Genomic DNA, 18,963 nt, shown 5'->3' with positions numbered 1-18,963 from the left:
CATTATACATAAATAAGAATTATTTTTGTCTTTCAAAAAGCAATTAATGCAGATAGTGACACCTGAATGTTTAATTGCCTATTTTAAAACTATCTTTCAGAGAAAATTTGATATTAATGAAATCAGAAGAGTGATGGCAGCTTCCCAAGATTTTTCACCTCAGGCAAACATATAGACAAAAGAACAAATCATAAATGATAAATGTGTTTTTTCCTGGAATGACTAATTAGAAGACACTTGAAAATAAGCTGGTGAGGGACTTTTGCAAAGTGTGTCAGGGAAGAGGAGAATTTTTTAAAAAGCCAAAATCTCTCCAAACTCTAAATTCTTAAATAATTATTTACAATTTGGAAGATCTTCATCTGTTAGGTCTCAGTTTTATGATAACTACAGTATTACCTACTAGGCCACTACATTTCCCTATATATCAAAACTGTCTGAAGGAGTGAAGGCTGCGGCTTCTTTCAACAGCAGCAGAGAACATCAGCCAGGCCTTGGTGCCTTAGTCTTTCACAGATCTTGATATTATAAATTTGATTAAACCTAAAAATGGAAATCACTTACTTTCTCAATTTTCAAAGTAACTTTTTCCCACTCACCCTATTATTTAAGCTGTAGCTACAGGCTGGGAGGGAATGATAGGGTAGGAATGGTAATTTTGAGCTGTAAAACACATTTATAAAGCAGTCTCAGGCAAGAGCGAGAGCCAGTGGAGGGTGAGAAAAACTGGTTCTGGAAAGAAGCTGAACCAAGGTAGCAACAGCAGCCAAGGAGAGCAGCACAAACCCTCTGGAGAAGACCAGGGATGTTTATAAAGGTAGTGTGATGACAATTTTTATTTAGAGCTTGTTCTTGGTGAAAAGCTAACTCCTACACCTTTACAATTTTAAACTGTGATCCCATCTGCTCTAACACTGAGAGCTGAGCTTGAAAAATACCAGATCTCAGCAGGGTGCTGGACTTGACATTGGGAGCTGCCACAAGAGGCTCTGAGCCCTCAGGGAACACTGCAGCTCTGGCTGCTGCATAAACCAAAGACTGTGGATGTCCTTCTCATCCTCCCAGCCCAGCCCGTCCAAAAATGGAAGGGTAAAATGCCACTATCCCCATGCCAGCTCAACCCAAGCCTGTTACCCCATAGGCTGTGCTGATACCCAGTACTTTGTGGCCACTCCTGTGCTACATAAATGATAATTATTTTACATAGTTTAGTGCTTTGGGTGGGAAAGGGTTTCTCTTATAAATTAAGGTGGAAGACACAAAGGTTCTGGCTGCTCTGTCAGGATAATGGCTGTGGATGAAACTGTGGCTTTAGGCAGGCCAGGTTGGTCTTGAGGAACCTCAAGGGAGAAAACCTTGGAATTCATGGGCAGGTGAACTACAGAGGAGAATAAAGCAGCTGTGCTCTGTGATGATTGTTATGATTCATAAACAAGAGTTTATATTCTAGTCTTTATGCTTTACTAGAAATGGGCCTTGTAAATTATTATGAATTTGGAAAGTCTGCCTAATGATGGCTGAGAAGAGCTATGATGTGCCTTTGTCTCCTCAGCTAATGAAGATTTACTTCAACAGCAGAGACTTCCAGAAAACATTGGTGGATTAACCTGTGGTTATCCTTACTTCAAACTGCATGGCTGCTTTCCCATCATACTTTGTGATATATTAAATTTTGTGCCCAAAATTTACATTCTTGTAGTTAACAATATGCCACCATTCCTAATTTTAGGCTGATGCCATTATATTAAAGGAGGCAAAAGGACTGTTTGGAATAACATCCATGTTGAAAATAATACTGTGTTCATGGGTACACCTATATTAACAAAAGTCTCTTGTCACAGTCTTGCTCAGACTCTGTAGGGGCTTAAGTTGTGGTGAGTGAGCAGTGATGGTCACTTGGCCTGTGTTCCTCTGTAGGAATGGGGCTTGTATGTGTGGAGGAAATGTGCCATTCAAACACAGAGAGCATGCACTCCTTCCTGGGTAACTTTACATACAGTTTTCACAGCCTATTTTGGCTTCACAAAATACTGTTGTCCTTCTGCATAAAATAATTTATATGTCTCAGAGACTGCTGAAGTTGAGACAGTCTAAACACAGTTTAGGGGATGGAAAATAATCATGGTAAATCTCTTCCCAACCAAAGACTTCAGACCTGCCTGGGGCAGTGCCATCATGTGCCTTGATTCCTTTCTTCCCTTCTGCATAGGAAATGTGTTTTTATGTTTGACTCTTTTTCTATAAATAAACGACCCATAATCAGGAAAACACTTGCTAGCTTTGGACTCCCGCTTATGGCTTGTGTGGGGAAAATATTAAAATACTTTAAAGCATATTTTGGCTAGACTGCTGTGAGATATGGCTGGGACCTGACAGAATCAATACTGGGCCAGAGCTGACTGGGATAAATCCTATTCTGTGTTTGTCTGAGCGCTGGAGCTAGAAAAGCTGCACGAAAGGAGGATGTTTGTTGTGCTGATTTGTGTCGCAGTGGCTGGATTCCTCCTTCAGCCCCAGCTGCTACCTAAGCTCTGGCAGCAAAAAAACCACTCTGGACAGTGGTGGTGGCACAAAATCCTCCCTCCATGCCTTGCAAGCCTGTCACTTCCACTCTAAAACTTCTGGATACAAAACAGAGATTTTTTTCCCCTCTAAAGTTAAGTATTTGCTACTTTTCTTAAAACCTCCCATGAAAGACCAATGACTTCCGCTCAGCAGAGTATCTCAGCACTTTGTGGGTTTTGTTTTCTCTTAGGATTGCAAACTCAGCAGTGTCTGCAGATCATTCTTCACCTCTCTCCCACCACTTGCTGAACTTGTAAATTGGTTAATAGGCTAAGAGGAATTGGGATAAATTAAGATGTAAAGAATAGGAGTAAAGCTTGAGATGGAAAGACCTAAAATCTCAGAAAATAGGACAGAGAGGCTGTGAGGAACAACACTGGAATCTATACAGATGGAATAACATTGTTATCTAGTACTTGATTAAATTTAAAACAGAGAGATTGAGATTGACTTTACAGGGCTGAGATTGTCATGTCTACAGTTTAGGCAAACTAGTACTGGAAGCTTCAGTTGGGTGCTTGTAGTTAAAAGCTTGAATACAGTTAATAGCATCATGTTACTATGTGAAATGCTTCTGAAGGAAGATAAAGAATTTCAGTTTATTATGGTTTTCTTTCCCATATGGCACAAATGGGCCCAGAACCAAACTGGCTCTCAGCAGGAAATTCCCATCTCCACACTCATTCAACAAGTCATATTTAACAATTTTAATATCTTGCCTGTACACCCACTGGTGGATCCACTCCAATCAATACTCTATGGCTTAAGTTTTTTTAATGCCACTTCATTTTTTACTCTCCTTGACTCTTCTGCCACTGTTGTTAAATATTCCTTTGTAGCTGATCTGTTTTCTGTCTCTCTGTGCTAATGTTTATGCTGAGTTATAATTTCCAAAAGCTAAATTTTGAGCAGTCTCACTGCATTCCAAATTTCCTAAGAGCAAAAGTACTACTACAATAACTCTCATGAAAACCCAAACAAATAAATCAATTAAACACTTGCATGATTCAGAAAGACAAAGAGATATTCATGCACACATGAAAGAATGACATGATTGTGCTTGCCTCTTCTTTTTGTTGTGATATCCTCCTGTTTCCATTCCCAGATATGTTGCTGCATATTTTCCCAGTCTATCCCGATTAGGCAAGAAACATATTTTCAAAGGTACATGGTCACTGGAGGATGCAGCTAGGCACCTAACCAAGCAGGTAAAATCCCATAAAATTTCCTTGGATGCATAAGCACCTTTAAAAATCTGCTCTTGAATCTGCTCTTGTTTCAGAAAAAGGGCTGAAGTTTCCTGGTAAATAACAAGCATTTGTGAATGTCCTTAAAAACTGGCAAGGACTTTGTTAAAAGACATTGTGATAGAATAGAATATAAAACCAATGTGTAACTGTAGATAAGAAATCTGAAGAAAAAATATTAATACTTCCAAAAGTTTAGGAAAATGGAAGATTGCTGAGAAAAGGCACTTCAAGATAACTCTGTTTTCTGGCATTGCTTCCAAAACATCTTAGCTAAATTCCAATGTTTTTCTATGCAAATTCAATAGCTATGAAGGCATAACATATGTCTTCCAGCGATAGCTGTCCCTTGTGTAACCTCATGACTTAACAGCACAAATAAATGTACAAAGCTCTACTAACAGTAGGAACAAGGAATTTTTGAACACATACAGTAATGAGTTAATTTAATGAAATTTTGTGTCATGGTTAGAAACAACATTTTCTTACCATTATCAGAGGCTCAATCATGCAGGTTGAAGACAGACTTCTAGAACTACAGTCCTACAAGAAATTTTTGTCTTTCTGCTATGGAAAAACAGAGGAAAACTTTCATGCCACTCCTGAAACAAACTAAAGGTCATCCTCTGAACAGTATCCAAAACTTAGTATTAGACATAAATCGCTGTATTGCACACTCCAATAGTTTGTCAGTAGTTCATTGCTCCATGCAGCAGCAGAAGGAACAAGGCTTGACAGCAAGTATTTAACTAATTGAATCTAAATTTCTGCATTTGGAAACCCCTTGGTGTTCCGAAACAACTGCTGGCAGCAGTGAAAAGTTCAGCTGCGGATACACATGTGTTCATGTGAAGGTACAAAGAAACCAAGCACTGGTTTATTGACAGAAAGGAAGGCAAGGTCAGCCAGTTCTGCGTAACAGCACAAGCATCCAAACTACAGCTGACAGCCTTCAAAGGGCTTACGGAGCCTCACCCACAACTGATGTCTCCTTTTTTCCCCTTCAAAAAAATTTTGTGTGTTTTCTGCAAAATAAAGGACAACCTTTCCTCAGCCTGTTTGTGTTGCCTTCCTTATTTGCAGTCTCTTTCCCTTCTAATAATATATAAGTGCATAATATTGCTGTTTCTTCACAAATAATTATCCTTTTAACAGTACAAAATAATCCCACAGTGTAGTTTATGGCCTGTGCCCAAACATTTCTAGCTGTCCAAGTGTTGCTGTGGTGCTGTCACTGCTCTGAATATCCCTGGCAAGCACAGCAGCCATTCCCTAGTGGTTCAAACGTTTCAGCCAGGTACTGGGATAGCTGTACAAGGCTGCCTTCCCAGAGGAAGGCATGTGGCATTAAAAAAGTAACTGTGAAAAGTGTATGAAATTAGGATACAAGCTTTTATTTTCTCTCCACTGTATTTTCAGTGTTTTGAAAGGATGGCTAAAGCACCTGACACCATGCTCTCACCTATGAGGTTTGAAATGGGGACATTGAGACAAGCACAGAAGGACGCTGACTCAGACACCTTAGTCATGTGCAGGGTATGGCCAGAGATAACTTTTGGAAGACTCAACTGAGGTAACACACACCTACATTAACTTATGTATCTACATGTCTCCCTCCAATTCAAGGAGAAGAATAATTTAGGATACCTTTCCCAGTACACTGAGATACTGCATTCATCTCAGATCTTTATATTTAGACTATGAGAGGTTTTGGAAAATATTTAAAAGGTAAAAGAAGGAAAAAGCATCCTCAAATAGGATAGTTTTACAAAAGGGCAAGGAATCCTTCTGTCTCCTGCTATGGAACCCTGTAATGGTTTTCTTTTGAGATTCTCATTTTTAACTGAAACTGAAAATTAATGTTTTCAAGGTAGAATCAATTACATTTTTGCATGTGTAACAAGTTTGATTACAATAAGGGTTTTTACTGCTATGTTAGCTGAGAAAATCAATATGCAAGATATGCAGAGAAGCTGATTCAGCCTTTATCTTCTTCAGTATAAAGAAATATTAAAATTTAGAATTGCCAATATTTGTATTTAAATAAATCTTATTCTTACCATAGATCAGTAGTGATGACTCATGACCTAAATACATCTCAAAGTTAAGCATTTTACTGTATATAAATTGTGATGATTTGACACTTTAACAGATCAGAAACTGTTCTGCAGCTGAATATCACATACAGTCAGTATTGTATTTCAGGGGGAAATGTTGGAATTTTACATTATACAAATTTATTAGTAACATTTTGAGGATTAACGTAACATGATCAAGTAATATAACACTAATAGCAATCAGTCAATCAATCAGACACTTTCCTGCTTTGTTCAGCTCTAACTTGAGGAGTGCAGCAGCTGATTCAATTGAAAAAATATCTTAATTACAGACCTTTAAGACTATTTAAATTCTATTTTTTTAGGCAGAAATTACTAGATATTCAGACCATATCTATGGTTTGCAACACAAAATCCTAATTTATATTCAGTTAACCAAGGTGCAGGAATTATTCTTCCTAGTTTGACCTTCTCTCCAGAAAATCACTTATGGATATTTTGGAATCAGACATAAATGAATAAAGTCTAAGACCTGATGGCTGGTAAGTATTTATGTCAGTTTAAACAAAATTACTGTCCAAATTAGTTTGTATTCAACAAGTGGGGAAAAGATGCTGGTGTTAAGTATATAAGAAGAAAAATTTTGAGATAAAAATGTTAGGCTGCCTATAAACACAGTGTCCAATGAAAATAACAGCTTTGAAAGAACATCTCTTATGTAACAGATGTTGCTGAACTGATTAAAAAAAGCCAAACACAACTCTGTGGGTCATAGCATGCAACCACAACTGAAAAAATTATTTAGTGGCCTTTTAGTTAAAGAATTGGAATCAACTATATTACCAAAACACAAGACAATACATTCTCTGAGCACAACAAAGAGACTAAGCCCAGTATTAATCAGTCATATATGCATGACTGATTACCTCTTCCCTCAGTTACACTAATGATGTTTTGGAGTCTGGTTGTTAAAGTAATTGAAAGCTAATTTTTCAGGTGAAAGTGCTTCAAGAAAAGAGTAACATGGATGGCAGCTGAGATACCTGGAGATGCTCAGATACATATAGGTACAAAATTCAAATATGACATTAGAAGAGAACACCCCCCTTATTTACAAAATAATTCCACATGCAAATTTACTAGTGAAATCTGTATGGTCCTTTTTCATAATGTTAAAAATATGATGACAGGAGGAAATGGAATTTGAAGAAAAATTCTAGTTCTCATATTTTCTAGAAATCTGGTCTTTTCCTTTAAGCATGTAATTTTAATAATCTGAGTCTCCTAATTAAACAATTTTAACACTATCTGAATTATGTGTATCTACAGTACTTTATATTTTCACACTAATTTTACTAACTTGGTAAATTTTTATTGTTTCTGAAAGCTGATAATTGTAGCAAGGTGTAGCAAGAATTGGATTGTAATTTTTTAAGAGGAGAGAAATAAAAAAGAAATGATCTAATGGATGTCTTGGACTAAGCCTTAGTCTAAGCATGTCAGTCTATGCAATGTGTCATTACTGCTAAATCCATAGCAGTCAGAAGCATTAAAAAAAACTTTACCACTCTCATCAAACAAAAAGGGATGAAATTCTTCAGCAGCTTCTTTCAGGGTCTGTAAGAGCATTATTCTCTAAAACAAAAGATATTTACTCTGAGGGAAAGCTTTTCAACAGAACTCTTTTAAAACACAAGTTTAAAGAGTTGAGATGAGCTAAGGTATTTCTCTAGCAATCATCTTAATTCTTTGATCTTTTTCATTCCCTTAACATCATGGATTTTATTGCAATATCAATAGCTTACCAACTACAGAATACATACATATGGTATGTTTGGATTACCAGGTAAATGCATTTTTTAAAAGCTTTTATGAGATGTGCAAAAGATGCTGAGGCAGGAAAACAAACAATTATGCAATGTAACGTATTCCTAATGTTTCTTTATTAGTTTATAGGAATCTGCAGCTAGTAACAATCTGCTTCTCACAATTCAGAGCAAAGCTACTGATACACAGTTACTTACTTTGCATTGGTTTCCCTTGGGAAGTTTCTAAGAACAACTTATATTCAATACAGAATTGAACTTTTCACAGCTAATACAGTATGTAAAATTCACAAACTTTTTCAGCACAATCTATAAAGGAAGGAGTCTACAATCTACAACACTCATGCATTAACTGTCTTTCTGTGTTGTCCTATAAATTTTCTCATTTTTTTCTATACAAATCTCCTTCCACTTTGTCAGATCTGTATTCTTGAAGATGACAGATGGTTACAAAAAGTCTCTACTTAGACATGTTACAAAAATCAAATCATAACTGTATAATTGTCTGACTAACATTAAACTTTTGTGCTTAATGAAGTTTAGTTAAGAGTATAAGCTCAGGGGAACACTGTTAATTTTTATACTTGTTTGTGTCCTAGAGAAGACAGGGATACCAGGCAGAAATTGAAACCTGCCTGGCATTGGTTTGTCTTGATTAAAATTCAGCACACTAAGCAGGTCAGAACTATGGCTACATGACGTACCAGAACCATGATATCTTCCAATTTTGGATCAACAGTGTCTTGCAAAGGTTCATTTTTTACCTGCACTCCAATTCAGCACATTCTGATAGCTAAAACTTTGTTTGGAAGAGTGGGTAATGAACTCTGCAACACAACACAGAACTTCATCTGAAACTTTTAAACTGTGGAATTAAATCGAAATACTGCTTTCAATTTGGTAGCAGCATATCTGACCAAGACTAAAGGCATGATGAAGTCAATAAAATCTTGTAAAATAGTCTTTATGTACAGAATGGCACTTTTGAACTATCTTGTGCAACAGTGAAGAACATGAATTGCAATAGGTGGAATAAAGAACTTAGCAAAGAAAAGATACATAATGAGACCTGAGGCAGAAAGTTATTAGTCAAAAGGCATCTTAGGTGGTAATTTTAATACTTAATAAAGGTAGTAACTGTAAAAGTCCTATGCTTCACATTTTAGATAAGAGCTCTCACTTCTGTAAATATTCATCAGCATCTCTAGAGTAAACCTCTTATTATACTGAGTTAAAAGACATACAAGTCAGTTGAATCACTTTTCTGGGAGATGCTTGAGGGAGTGTAGTCAAATTTCTGCTTCACAGAAATATTCCGGTGTGGATATTATTGCTTCAGACTCTGTATTTTGCTTTGCCATGATCATTGATAACACATATGTGCTGAAAAAAACCAGAACAGATTGCAAAAGTATGGTTGAGTACATTATTAATTATTAATTAATTGTTCAGAAATACTTAGGCTTGGCCAACCTAGTGATCTTACATTACTCTTTCCTTTCCAGACATCTGGAATTGAATTCTGATTTCACTTTCTAGCTACAGCAAGTTTTCCCACTTGGAATTCCCACTTTGATACACTCCTGGGAGTACCACAAGAAGGGAAGGAAAGGTTTTCCACCTTTTTTCCATCCTCACCTCTCTGAGAAAAGGGACAGGCAACATAGAACTCAGACAACTCGTCTGACCTGTGTCTGTGTTTCACTTTTGCTGCTGTCTCTGTACATGGTGGACCTGAGAAGCCCTAGGCTCACAGAAGATGGAAATTTAGGGAATTCTTAGGGGGAGGGAACTGTTCAAAGTGCTGAGTGGGCACTCTTTTGCATTATTTGAGGTTTGCAGGGAGTTTTGCACTCACTGAAAGGATCCCAAATCCCAACCATGTCAAAGACATATTTCCAAAGAGCCCCAAGGAGGAGACAAATTATGGGATCTTTATGGGAATAAATATGGGAAAAGTGGATCAGTGACTTTTTAATTTATTTTTTTTAAAGAAACTTACATTTAGATCTCTGAAGTGCTCATTGTAGTCTAAGGCATAACCTACCACAAATAAATCTGGAATTTCAAATCCGTAATCTGTTTTGAGACAAATAACAAACACCATCAATACAAGATCAATGGCAATTTTAAGCCCTTAAATTCAGGTGTGGTTCTCAACAAGCAAACTCTACTTATATGTAGTCAGCTGGAGCTGTGTTACTTTTGAATCTAAGACATCATGGTCAGCAGTAGCCCCATAACCAGTTCCCAGTCAGAATACTTGTGAGAGGGATGTGAACAGACAGAGGAGAGAAGAGGATAATTTTGTATAAAGCCATCACTGGCACATTGTGGAAGGAAACCAAAATCAGAGCTGTGACATTCTGCTTGCATTTGAAAGATCCATTGGTATATATGTGTGATGATTACTGTCCTGTATCACAGTAATGATGGAAATATACAGAATATTAAATCAGAAGTACCTTTCAGAGATCTATATATTTTCTGCCAAGAATAGCAAAATTTGTCTAAAATTTTATGATACTGAAACATGTCAAATGCTTCTTAAATTAAAGCCCCGACCTTATGAAGGTTGAAGCAAATACTTAACAAAGCAAATGCATGCAGTGCACCTCAGTTATACAACTCACACACCTGAAGCTAAGCACAGACATACATAATTTTGAGTGTGAAGGTCTGTACACTATCAGCACTACATAAAACAAGACTCTTTCCAAATTGTTGTCTAAATAACTAGAGGAAAACCCAATCTTAGGGACACAAAAATAGGTCCACATAAAAAATTCTACAGGTATTCAGGAAAGGAATTTATTCAGTTGTTAAAGATTGGGGGTTATATGTGCCTTGGAATTGCAAATTTAGGTAAGTGAGGAAATGATATGGCACTGTCAGTGATTTACTAAAGAGATCTCTGACACTTTATAAAACTCATCACACTATGGATAAACAAGGATAAAATTTGTTTCATTCAAAAGTTAATACATGAAAATATAAAGCTACCCTTCATGAAGTAATTTTATTTCCTCTTTTATCTGTTTAACATTAATTAATCCAGTCAAATATATGCCTTAATTTACTGGATTAAATTCTAAATGCTAAAAATACCACTCCACTGTATAAAAAGTTGTGCAACAAGATGTTTGGATCATAGTTCAGATAACAGGGCTAAAACCTCAGGGCCATGTCCAACATTTAAGTAATTTTTGCTTCATAAATTTTCCCTCTCTCCCACATCCCAAATCAAAACCCTTCATACTGCCTCCTGGTACTCACCTGCCTACTCTCCTTCTACCCTCCTCCCCAGCTGACCAGAGATTTCTTCAGCAGGAAATACTGGTTGAGCTCTTCTAGATGGATCTATTCTTTTCGTATTTAGCCACATACCTGTTATTACATCATTTATTCTAAATAAGTCTAAAATGACAATTGCTTGGTATAGCTCCATTTACAGCTTGATTGTAACACAGTATAAGGACCAATAATTTAGAAAGAAGTGGTGCTGGTGTGGTGCAAACTGAGCAGCAGGAGAAAGTTTTAAAAGCCCAATTTATCTTCTGCTTTTTACAGGGTGGGATTTTATTATAATAACAGTGTTTCCCCTGTGAACAATAATACTTAAAAAAATAGAAGTGCTTTTCTGAAAAAAATGTAAATGTAAGACTTGTTAATACTTAGTAAAAATAAAACACTTTCATGCTCAGGTGGAATCCTGCAGCTCCTCCAGAGAGATGCAATGAGGAAGGAAAAAGAAGAAATGGATATTCTCTTTGATATTGTTTGTCAGAGACAGAAGATAAAACACTCACCTTTCACTGATAAAATTAAACCCTTTCAAATCTTCCCAATAAAGTTAGTATTCTGCAGAAAACCTAAGCAGGGTAGGCTTTCCAAATGACAATTACACAAATCCTTCCATTGCATTCCATAGACCCATTGACAATTGGTAATTTACAATGCTTCCAGCAGTCCATAGAATGTTATGAAAGGCAAGTGACAGAGTAGTGGTAATCTCTTCTATTTTCAAGTAGACATTTTCAGGACACTTACAATCTGGTCTGTACCCATCAGGCTGAGATGTTCTTTTCACCAACAAACTGTAATTAAAAATAAAATAAATCCCATTTAAATCTAAATGTGTAACACACATAAAAACTACTCCCTTTATCAAAAATCTTCTGAGTCATGTGAATCCTTGTTTTTGTTCTGTTTCTCTTCCTGAAAACATCCTGATTGCAGAGAAGAACTGGGTGTATTCCCCTCCCAAGTCCATCAGTGCCAGTCTTGAAATGGCTGGAGGGTCATCGCCAAGGCAGAACAATACAAAAGCATTTCCCCTCCTTTCCTTCACCCTCCCCTTAGTGACTCAGGCAGCTCCTCTGCAGCGCTCCTTCATACTGCAGCATCAAATTAAAGCAGGATCTCTGAATGGGAACCTACCCTGGAAAATATGCTGGACTAGACTAATTAATTACTATGTTTTGTCATTGTTTTACTCACCTTGCCACTTTAATCATTTTTGGCTTGTATTTTTCTATATTGTTAAGCAGAACCTTCATAGTCCTTCCAGTTCCAACAATATCCTTATAAAAGAAGAAAAATGAAGTAAGTAAAACACAAAGGAAAGCTAAAAGGACAAGATCTGGACAATGACTGAGAAGTTCCACATTCTTATTTTGTGGAGATGATTTATCTTCTAGCGCATTGTAAACTACATCCAAAAAGGTTATAACTGAGCTTACACTCTTTGAAGCAAGAACTTTCTATTCATAAAATTATCAGTTCAAGGTCTGTCCACTTCCTCTTGAAAACAGCAATGTTGCAAATACTTGGAATGTAATTCAGGACTGGAGATGACTCTACTGGGCACTGCAAGGATGCAGGGATAAAACTTTTCGTATTATGCTTGAGATCACAGCATGTCGACATTTCTCCATACTGGGACTAGGTCTGCCCTATTTGTTGTTTTATTAGCACATTATAAATGTGGTTTCTGCAGAGCTGCTATATCCAATATCATCTCAATGAGACCAGTAGGTACCTGGCTAGAAAACTGACCATGGAGAGCAGCTGTTGATCCCAAACTCTGGGGGAGGATTAGCAACACCTTGTCTCTGCCCTCCAGCTGTTTAATAGCATTAACAGAATATGCTGTGGACATTTTTAATTTCTGTTAGAGCAGCTGGAATAAGTAAAAATGGAGCTCTTAGCAGCTATTCAGGTAACCAGCCATCTCTGTGGTTTTTGGCTTTTTGTCCATCCTTTACTAAGAGAAGAAATTTCAACAGTATACAGTTCATTACACTGTCCAGCTTACATCCGACACATGCGGACAGGTTTAAGAAAGGACATCCTAATGTGCTCTCTAGCTGTCTCAGTTGCTTATTCAACATTTTCAAAGAGAATCACCAATCTTAATTATATGAGAATTTGGAGCACCAGTGAGGTGACATGTTCTTTTCCTCTACAACTGAACACTGCTGACTTACATCAGCAACAGCCCTGTGATGGGCTGTCCCCTGGGGACATGGCTGGGTGGAGAGCTGGATGCAGGAGTTGGGGGCCTTGGGGGAATGACTGACACTCCCAACCAGACTTTGAACAACTCTGGAGCTGTAAAGCATATGCAGGGCCACTATTTCAAAGTCATGCACCTGAGAGATGCAGGGCATGACTGCAGTTGATTCACTGTCCTCCAAGGAACAGAACAACTTGAAGAACAGGAGTTGTTGAAACCATAGGAAGAACAGATCAAATGAGGCAGAAATAAAGACTCCTGGGTATCACAAGGCAGAGCACCAGTTAGAGTGACAGCAATGTAGTTTGATCTGTCATGCAATTGCAAAAAAAATGAGAGGCCATTAAGCAAATCAACCGCTCTCCCTCTTCACCACCACCCAGCAAAAGAAGCGTAAACACAGATAGGATTTAGAAACTGAACAGCCAATCATGATTTGGCTGTGTGACTTTGTCTAAGTACAATATGACATAAGCACCCAGCTTACCTCCACAATTAGAACATTCTGGAAGAAACAAACAAAAAGGAATGCAATTATATAACATTCACATAGTAAAAGAAACAAATGTTTAAAAAAGGAAAATTAAGACAGGTCCATGTGCATATGTACAACATAGTAGGACACAAGGAGTTTCCTGTTTCATTTTTGTGCCCTGAAAAGGAGCCAGCCATAAGAGCAAGCCTTGCAGTCAGGGACCACAACTTAATTCAGCTCTGCCTAGATTATCCTCTTTGTCCAAGAACGGATGTAGCTTCGGAAAATAAAATTAGATGGAAGAAATCCAAATAGGATGAGCTTCACTTCATTCCAGCATCTCTAGCTGTGTACTGCAGTGTACCCTATAGTTCACTAAAATACTATTTCCAATGTTAGTATGAGGAAACAATAATATTATTCTTTCACTGAAATAAATGCTCTTCCTCCCTCCACTCACACCCTAGCAACTTCACAGTAAAGGATTAGAGGGCAAGTTGTAACACCCACTCTCATACTGCAAAGCACCCTCTTTCTCTTCAGATACTGCTGCTTAAATAAGTATTCTTGGAAGAGAAGGGGAGTGGCCTAGCCAAGAGCAGTGATGTCAAGCTTTATGACAGTATCATCACACAGGCTGAATATTTTTGCCGAAATGGTTTATCACTGTTCCAGGAATTACAATGTCTAAGGAGACTTCAGTTCTTCTACTAAAGCAATAATGAGATGTAATGTGTTAGAAGAAATAAAAATCTATTTATTAGTAGGCATGATCATATGTGTGATCAAAAGGATGGACTCTTACAATCATGCATTAAGATCTACTTTCTGAAGCGAAACCTGCAGTAGCAAGAGGAAAGTTATTTCACAAATACCTTTATCTATCCATCAATGTATACATCTTACATGGATGCGCACGCTGTGTGTCCTGAAAAACCTCAAGACCACATAGTTTCGTATCCATGCAGTATCCACCAGCCCAGTTTACATTCCACTTTCCTTCTATGAGGCTTCTTGGCTTTGCTATATACATAACATGGAGACTGTTTAACTTCCTTTTCCACAACAGAAACCCAAGGTTGAGAGTTGAAAGAGAGACTCAAACAGATGGAGAAAGAGTGTTGAAAGGAGCATGCTCACAACCAGCACACCTTAAACAGCTTCATTAACTGATATATAAATAATTTTTAATCTTCAAACCAGAAAATATTAATATAGATTATCAGTATTTATATTCATACTGCAGCTCTTCCTAACACTCATAGTGCTTGATAGGGAGACATGGAATAGTTCATGCATTAAGCACTGCAGAAACATGTTACCATACACTAGTCTTATACCTGGATGCTTCTGAAATGGTAAAGGTGTGGAGGGAACTCCCAGTAGCAGTTGAGCAAATGTCAGCAATGGAGATACCACTCTAGAAAGCCACTAATTTAGACTGAGCTCTGGTGGAATGTATATTAATCTTGGAGGGAGGCTCCTTTTAGGCGTTTTCATAACAGGTTTCACTAGTGGTTATCCTGCTTGGCACTCCTGACTTTCAACCTCTCAGCTGCTGACACAAACAATTTTGGATCTCAAACACTTAGTCCTGTGAAGGCAAAAAGTTAAAGGCCTCTTAAAAACAAAAGTCTGAAGACACCCTGCCTCTAGAAACTTCTCCCTTCAAGAAAGAATGGAAGCATATCAGTTGTCTAGATAAGATGAAGAGCTAAAACCATGTTCAGGAGAAGCTTATGACAGGTGTGTAGAAGCACATTTTTTGAAAGAAACCATTTGGATCCAAAACAAATTTTGTTCTCATCTGGCTTCCTATATGAAGTCGTAAGTGGGAAAAACACTTCTGAGGACTAGCTCAGGACACCTGCGTCTGAGGCATAAGGAAATGACTTGATTCAGTCAGTGGACACCTGAAGATAATGCACAGGAATAATGGCTTAACCACCCCAAGGAACTTGTGCAGCTGGTGACATATGTAAATATTGATGTGTTTATACACACACACACACACACACACACACACACATATATGTATATATGATATAGGGAGAGAGCAAAAGAGTTGACAAGGAAAGAACTTCACCAGAACTAAAAATGGCAATTAAGTTTTTTAGTACCAGGTCCAGTGAGAGTAACCATGATCAAACACAGCCCACAGATCTCAAGGCAGGTCCATAGTGTTAAGACAGGCTCAACAGAGTCAGTCAGGGTCTGAGTCAACGTTTTCAATAATGTACAGGTTTGGCTGCAGCTGAGCTGAAGGTCAGTACCGACACAGCACATATCAGACAGGGACAGAGCCCAGAGCTGAGCTGGTGTTCCTATGCCCACAGGTGTGAGTAGAGGCCCCAGGGGACACAAGTAATGGCCATTAGCATCTATTAGTGCATCTCTTAGGGCACTGTGACAGATTGGAGAGAAAGCAAAGTCCTGGGATATGTAATTGACAGATAAATAAATTTCTTTGCTACCACAGTTGCTTCAGCTGTTCTGTCAAGATCAGCAGTGGGGATTCTCTTGCTTGTTCATGTGTGGAAATCACAAAGTTGGACAGAATGAAGGGACAGCAGCCTCCTTGGCCATGGAATTTTGGTTAACTAAGAAGGAGGAGTAGAGCCTACTATTTAACTTGTGAGAAAAAACATCATAGACATTAATAGAAAATGGGTCTGAAGACACCATGAAAGATCATCTTCTGTTGTGCTACAGCAGAAATTTTAAACAATCCTTCACAGATATCTGATTTACCTCTTCTAGAACATGATGAGTACTTCAGAATGTCCCCAGAGAATGTGTCTCAATACCTCATTATCCAAGAGCAAAAATACAATTAGAAAACTTCTGTGGATATTTGGCCTGAACTTGTTTTGAAGAGAACATGGAAAAAGCTTTGTTTTCTTCTCTTTTTTTCTTCTATATTTGACAGACATATTTCCTCAGTTTCCTCTTCTTCAGATTAAATAACTTCTATTTATTCAAAATTATCTCACAAGCTATATTTCCTAGTTTTTTGATCACTCTTTTGTTCTCCTCTGGAATCAGTCCAATTGGTCAGAATCCTTCTCCAGTTGTGGTGCTCCAAACCAGAAAGAAGTCTTTTCCAGTGTCAAGAGGAACAAAAGAACCACTTTATATACTTTATAAATAATCCTCCTTTCTATGTATCCCAGTACAAGAGTTACATCCTTTATAAAAATATACTGGTGTCTCATATGTAACTTGTGATCCACATATTGTCTCCAGGACTGTTGCTGAGTCAATCCTCCCTCACTTGCATTTATGCAAAAGATTACCTCTGTATAAACAGAGAAGTTGGTATTCATCTTTACTGTCATTACATGTCATTCTTTGAACCAAATTCTTAAACAAATTTCCTAGGATCATAATATCTTGTAGTATTTTCCCAGGTAGTATGAGTACCATTAAATGCTAATTCCATCTTTTCAATCATGAATTAAATATTGTATAGTCCCTGGAGACGGTGCTTTAATGCATCTCGTCTGACAGCGAAGCATAATTAACTGTTTCTTGAGAACAGCTTTTCAACCAGTTACACATCTGTCTAACAGAAATTTAATCTTGTCTGTGTTTCCTTATCACAAATGACTCATATGAAGGAAAGAGGATTAACGTGGATCCAGACATGCCTCAAAGGTTTGTCTGGCCACAGGAGTGATAGTCACCTGTGCATGACTTCCTCTGAACTGTAAGATCTCATATTTATTGACTAACTTGAGAAGGAAAGATTTTGGTAGATGCCATCTCTCATCAATAGAGTCAAGGAGTCCAACTGTTGCAAATCATATACATTGGGGAAGTTCCTATAAAATATCTAGGCCAGAAAACACAGATGCTGTTCTGTATTATGCCCATTCTCATTATTTCTGAAACACTGATGAGGATTTTCTTTACTGTGGAGAAATCCTGTATGTAGGGCCTTTGCAGTGGAAAAGCCACTATAAAATATTTAAGTATGAAAACATTCTGTAACTATAAGTAAGCAGGCATCCTAACTGTTCAGAGTGATACTTTAATCTCTGTTATCATTATGCAGGGTTACTGTGTCTAAAGACTCCATACTTTTCAGTCATTAACTGCTGCTGATGACTGAAGGCATTCAGAGTGGTTTGCAATCCTCTGGGACACAAACCCTCTCCTACAAAATACTGTGCTGGGAAACTGACTGTATTGCTGCCTATCCCCTGCCCTTCTACTGTTGAAGCAATCTACAGATATAAGATTGCAGAAAAGGAACGGAATAGCAGAGTAGTACAGGAATAAACTGCAAACTGCCAGGAAATGTTTTGATATAGTGTCCAAGACTAGATAGCGGTAACGCCTAACTGAAACTGGTTGAAATAGATTAGCTTATTCTTGATCAGATGGATAGCAGAGGATGAAAGAAGAATGCAATGGATACAACAAATAAGTGCATTATCAGTAATGTCACCATCATCCTAAAAGCCCAGCTGGCTGCACCCAGCATCTCTTGTGAAAGGTCAGTTCTGTGGAAGACCTTATTCAGCTTCACTGTGAAATCCTCGTGTGAGCTGGTGCACAGGAGACCGGTAAAACCCATCAGCTTGTGGTGCTGCAGCAGTAACTGATAGCTGGACAAATAAGAAGCTAAAGGACACAGAAGGAAAGATCTTTTCTCAAATATGTGTGTTTGAAGCGCCTGTACCACATAGATCAAGAATGTTTTGTCCTTTCAGATATATTTGAGGCAATTACAAAGAAGGAAACCACATAAAAAGAAAAGTAATCCAGCCTTCTGGTTTCTGTCTACTTTTGAAACTCAGAGAACAGGATATAGGAATATTTACTGACATCTTGACTAGTCTAAAGATGGCTTAATTTCTAAGTAGAGCCATCTTCACCAATACAATCTCTGAAGTACATCCAGAAATCTAATAATGTTGCTAATATATCTTAGTGTGAGACAGAGTACAGACGGTTTTTTAAAATATGTCCTGGAAAGATTTCATACATAGTCCAAACAAAAAGGGATGCTGGCTTCAGAGAATGAAACACCTTCCTGTTGAGTCATTGCAAAAGAATCAACATTGCAAAAGAATCAGCTTCCATTACTAATGGATCAGAGGGACAGTTGGGAGCAGATAGATTTGGATGACTGTGATTCATCCTGTGTTTACATCGTTTTTTACCGGGTAGCGGGCAGAAGGTAGGCTGGTACAACACAGAGTCAAAGAATACCTTGAGTTGGAAGGGACACATAAGGACCATCAAGTCCAACTCCCTGGTCTTTGCA

The 18,963-nt window shown here is 37.8% G+C and overlaps 1 protein-coding gene across 2 annotated transcripts in view; it reads right to left on the bottom strand.

Annotated features, from left to right (window-relative positions):
• Positions 1-8,361: 8,361 nt before the first annotated feature.
• The window catches only part of PRTFDC1 (phosphoribosyl transferase domain containing 1), a 40,904-nt gene continuing 30,302 nt past the window's right edge, over positions 8,362-18,963 (bottom strand). Inside the window, exons 5-9 of one of the 2 annotated variants that reach the window (XM_083877366.1) lie at positions 13,701-13,718; positions 12,196-12,278; positions 11,746-11,792; positions 9,698-9,774; positions 8,362-9,078 (exon numbers count right to left, since the gene is read on the bottom strand). In XM_083877366.1, coding sequence (XP_083733492.1) covers positions 9,031-9,078; positions 9,698-9,774; positions 11,746-11,792; positions 12,196-12,278; positions 13,701-13,718 — 273 coding nt within the window. In that variant the 3' untranslated portion in view covers positions 8,362-9,030. Of the gene's footprint in view, positions 9,079-9,697; positions 9,775-11,300; positions 11,793-12,195; positions 12,279-13,700; positions 13,719-18,963 lie in introns of those variants that run through there. The other variant, XM_083877365.1, reaches the window with a different exon arrangement.

The sequence above is a fragment of the Zosterops lateralis genome, assembly GCF_965231275.1.
Source record: "Zosterops lateralis genome assembly, chromosome: 1".
NCBI classification, from domain to species: Eukaryota; Metazoa; Chordata; class Aves; order Passeriformes; family Zosteropidae; genus Zosterops; species Zosterops lateralis.
Note: the sequence above shows the minus strand (reverse complement) of the source record. Positions and strands in the feature narration are given on the sequence as shown.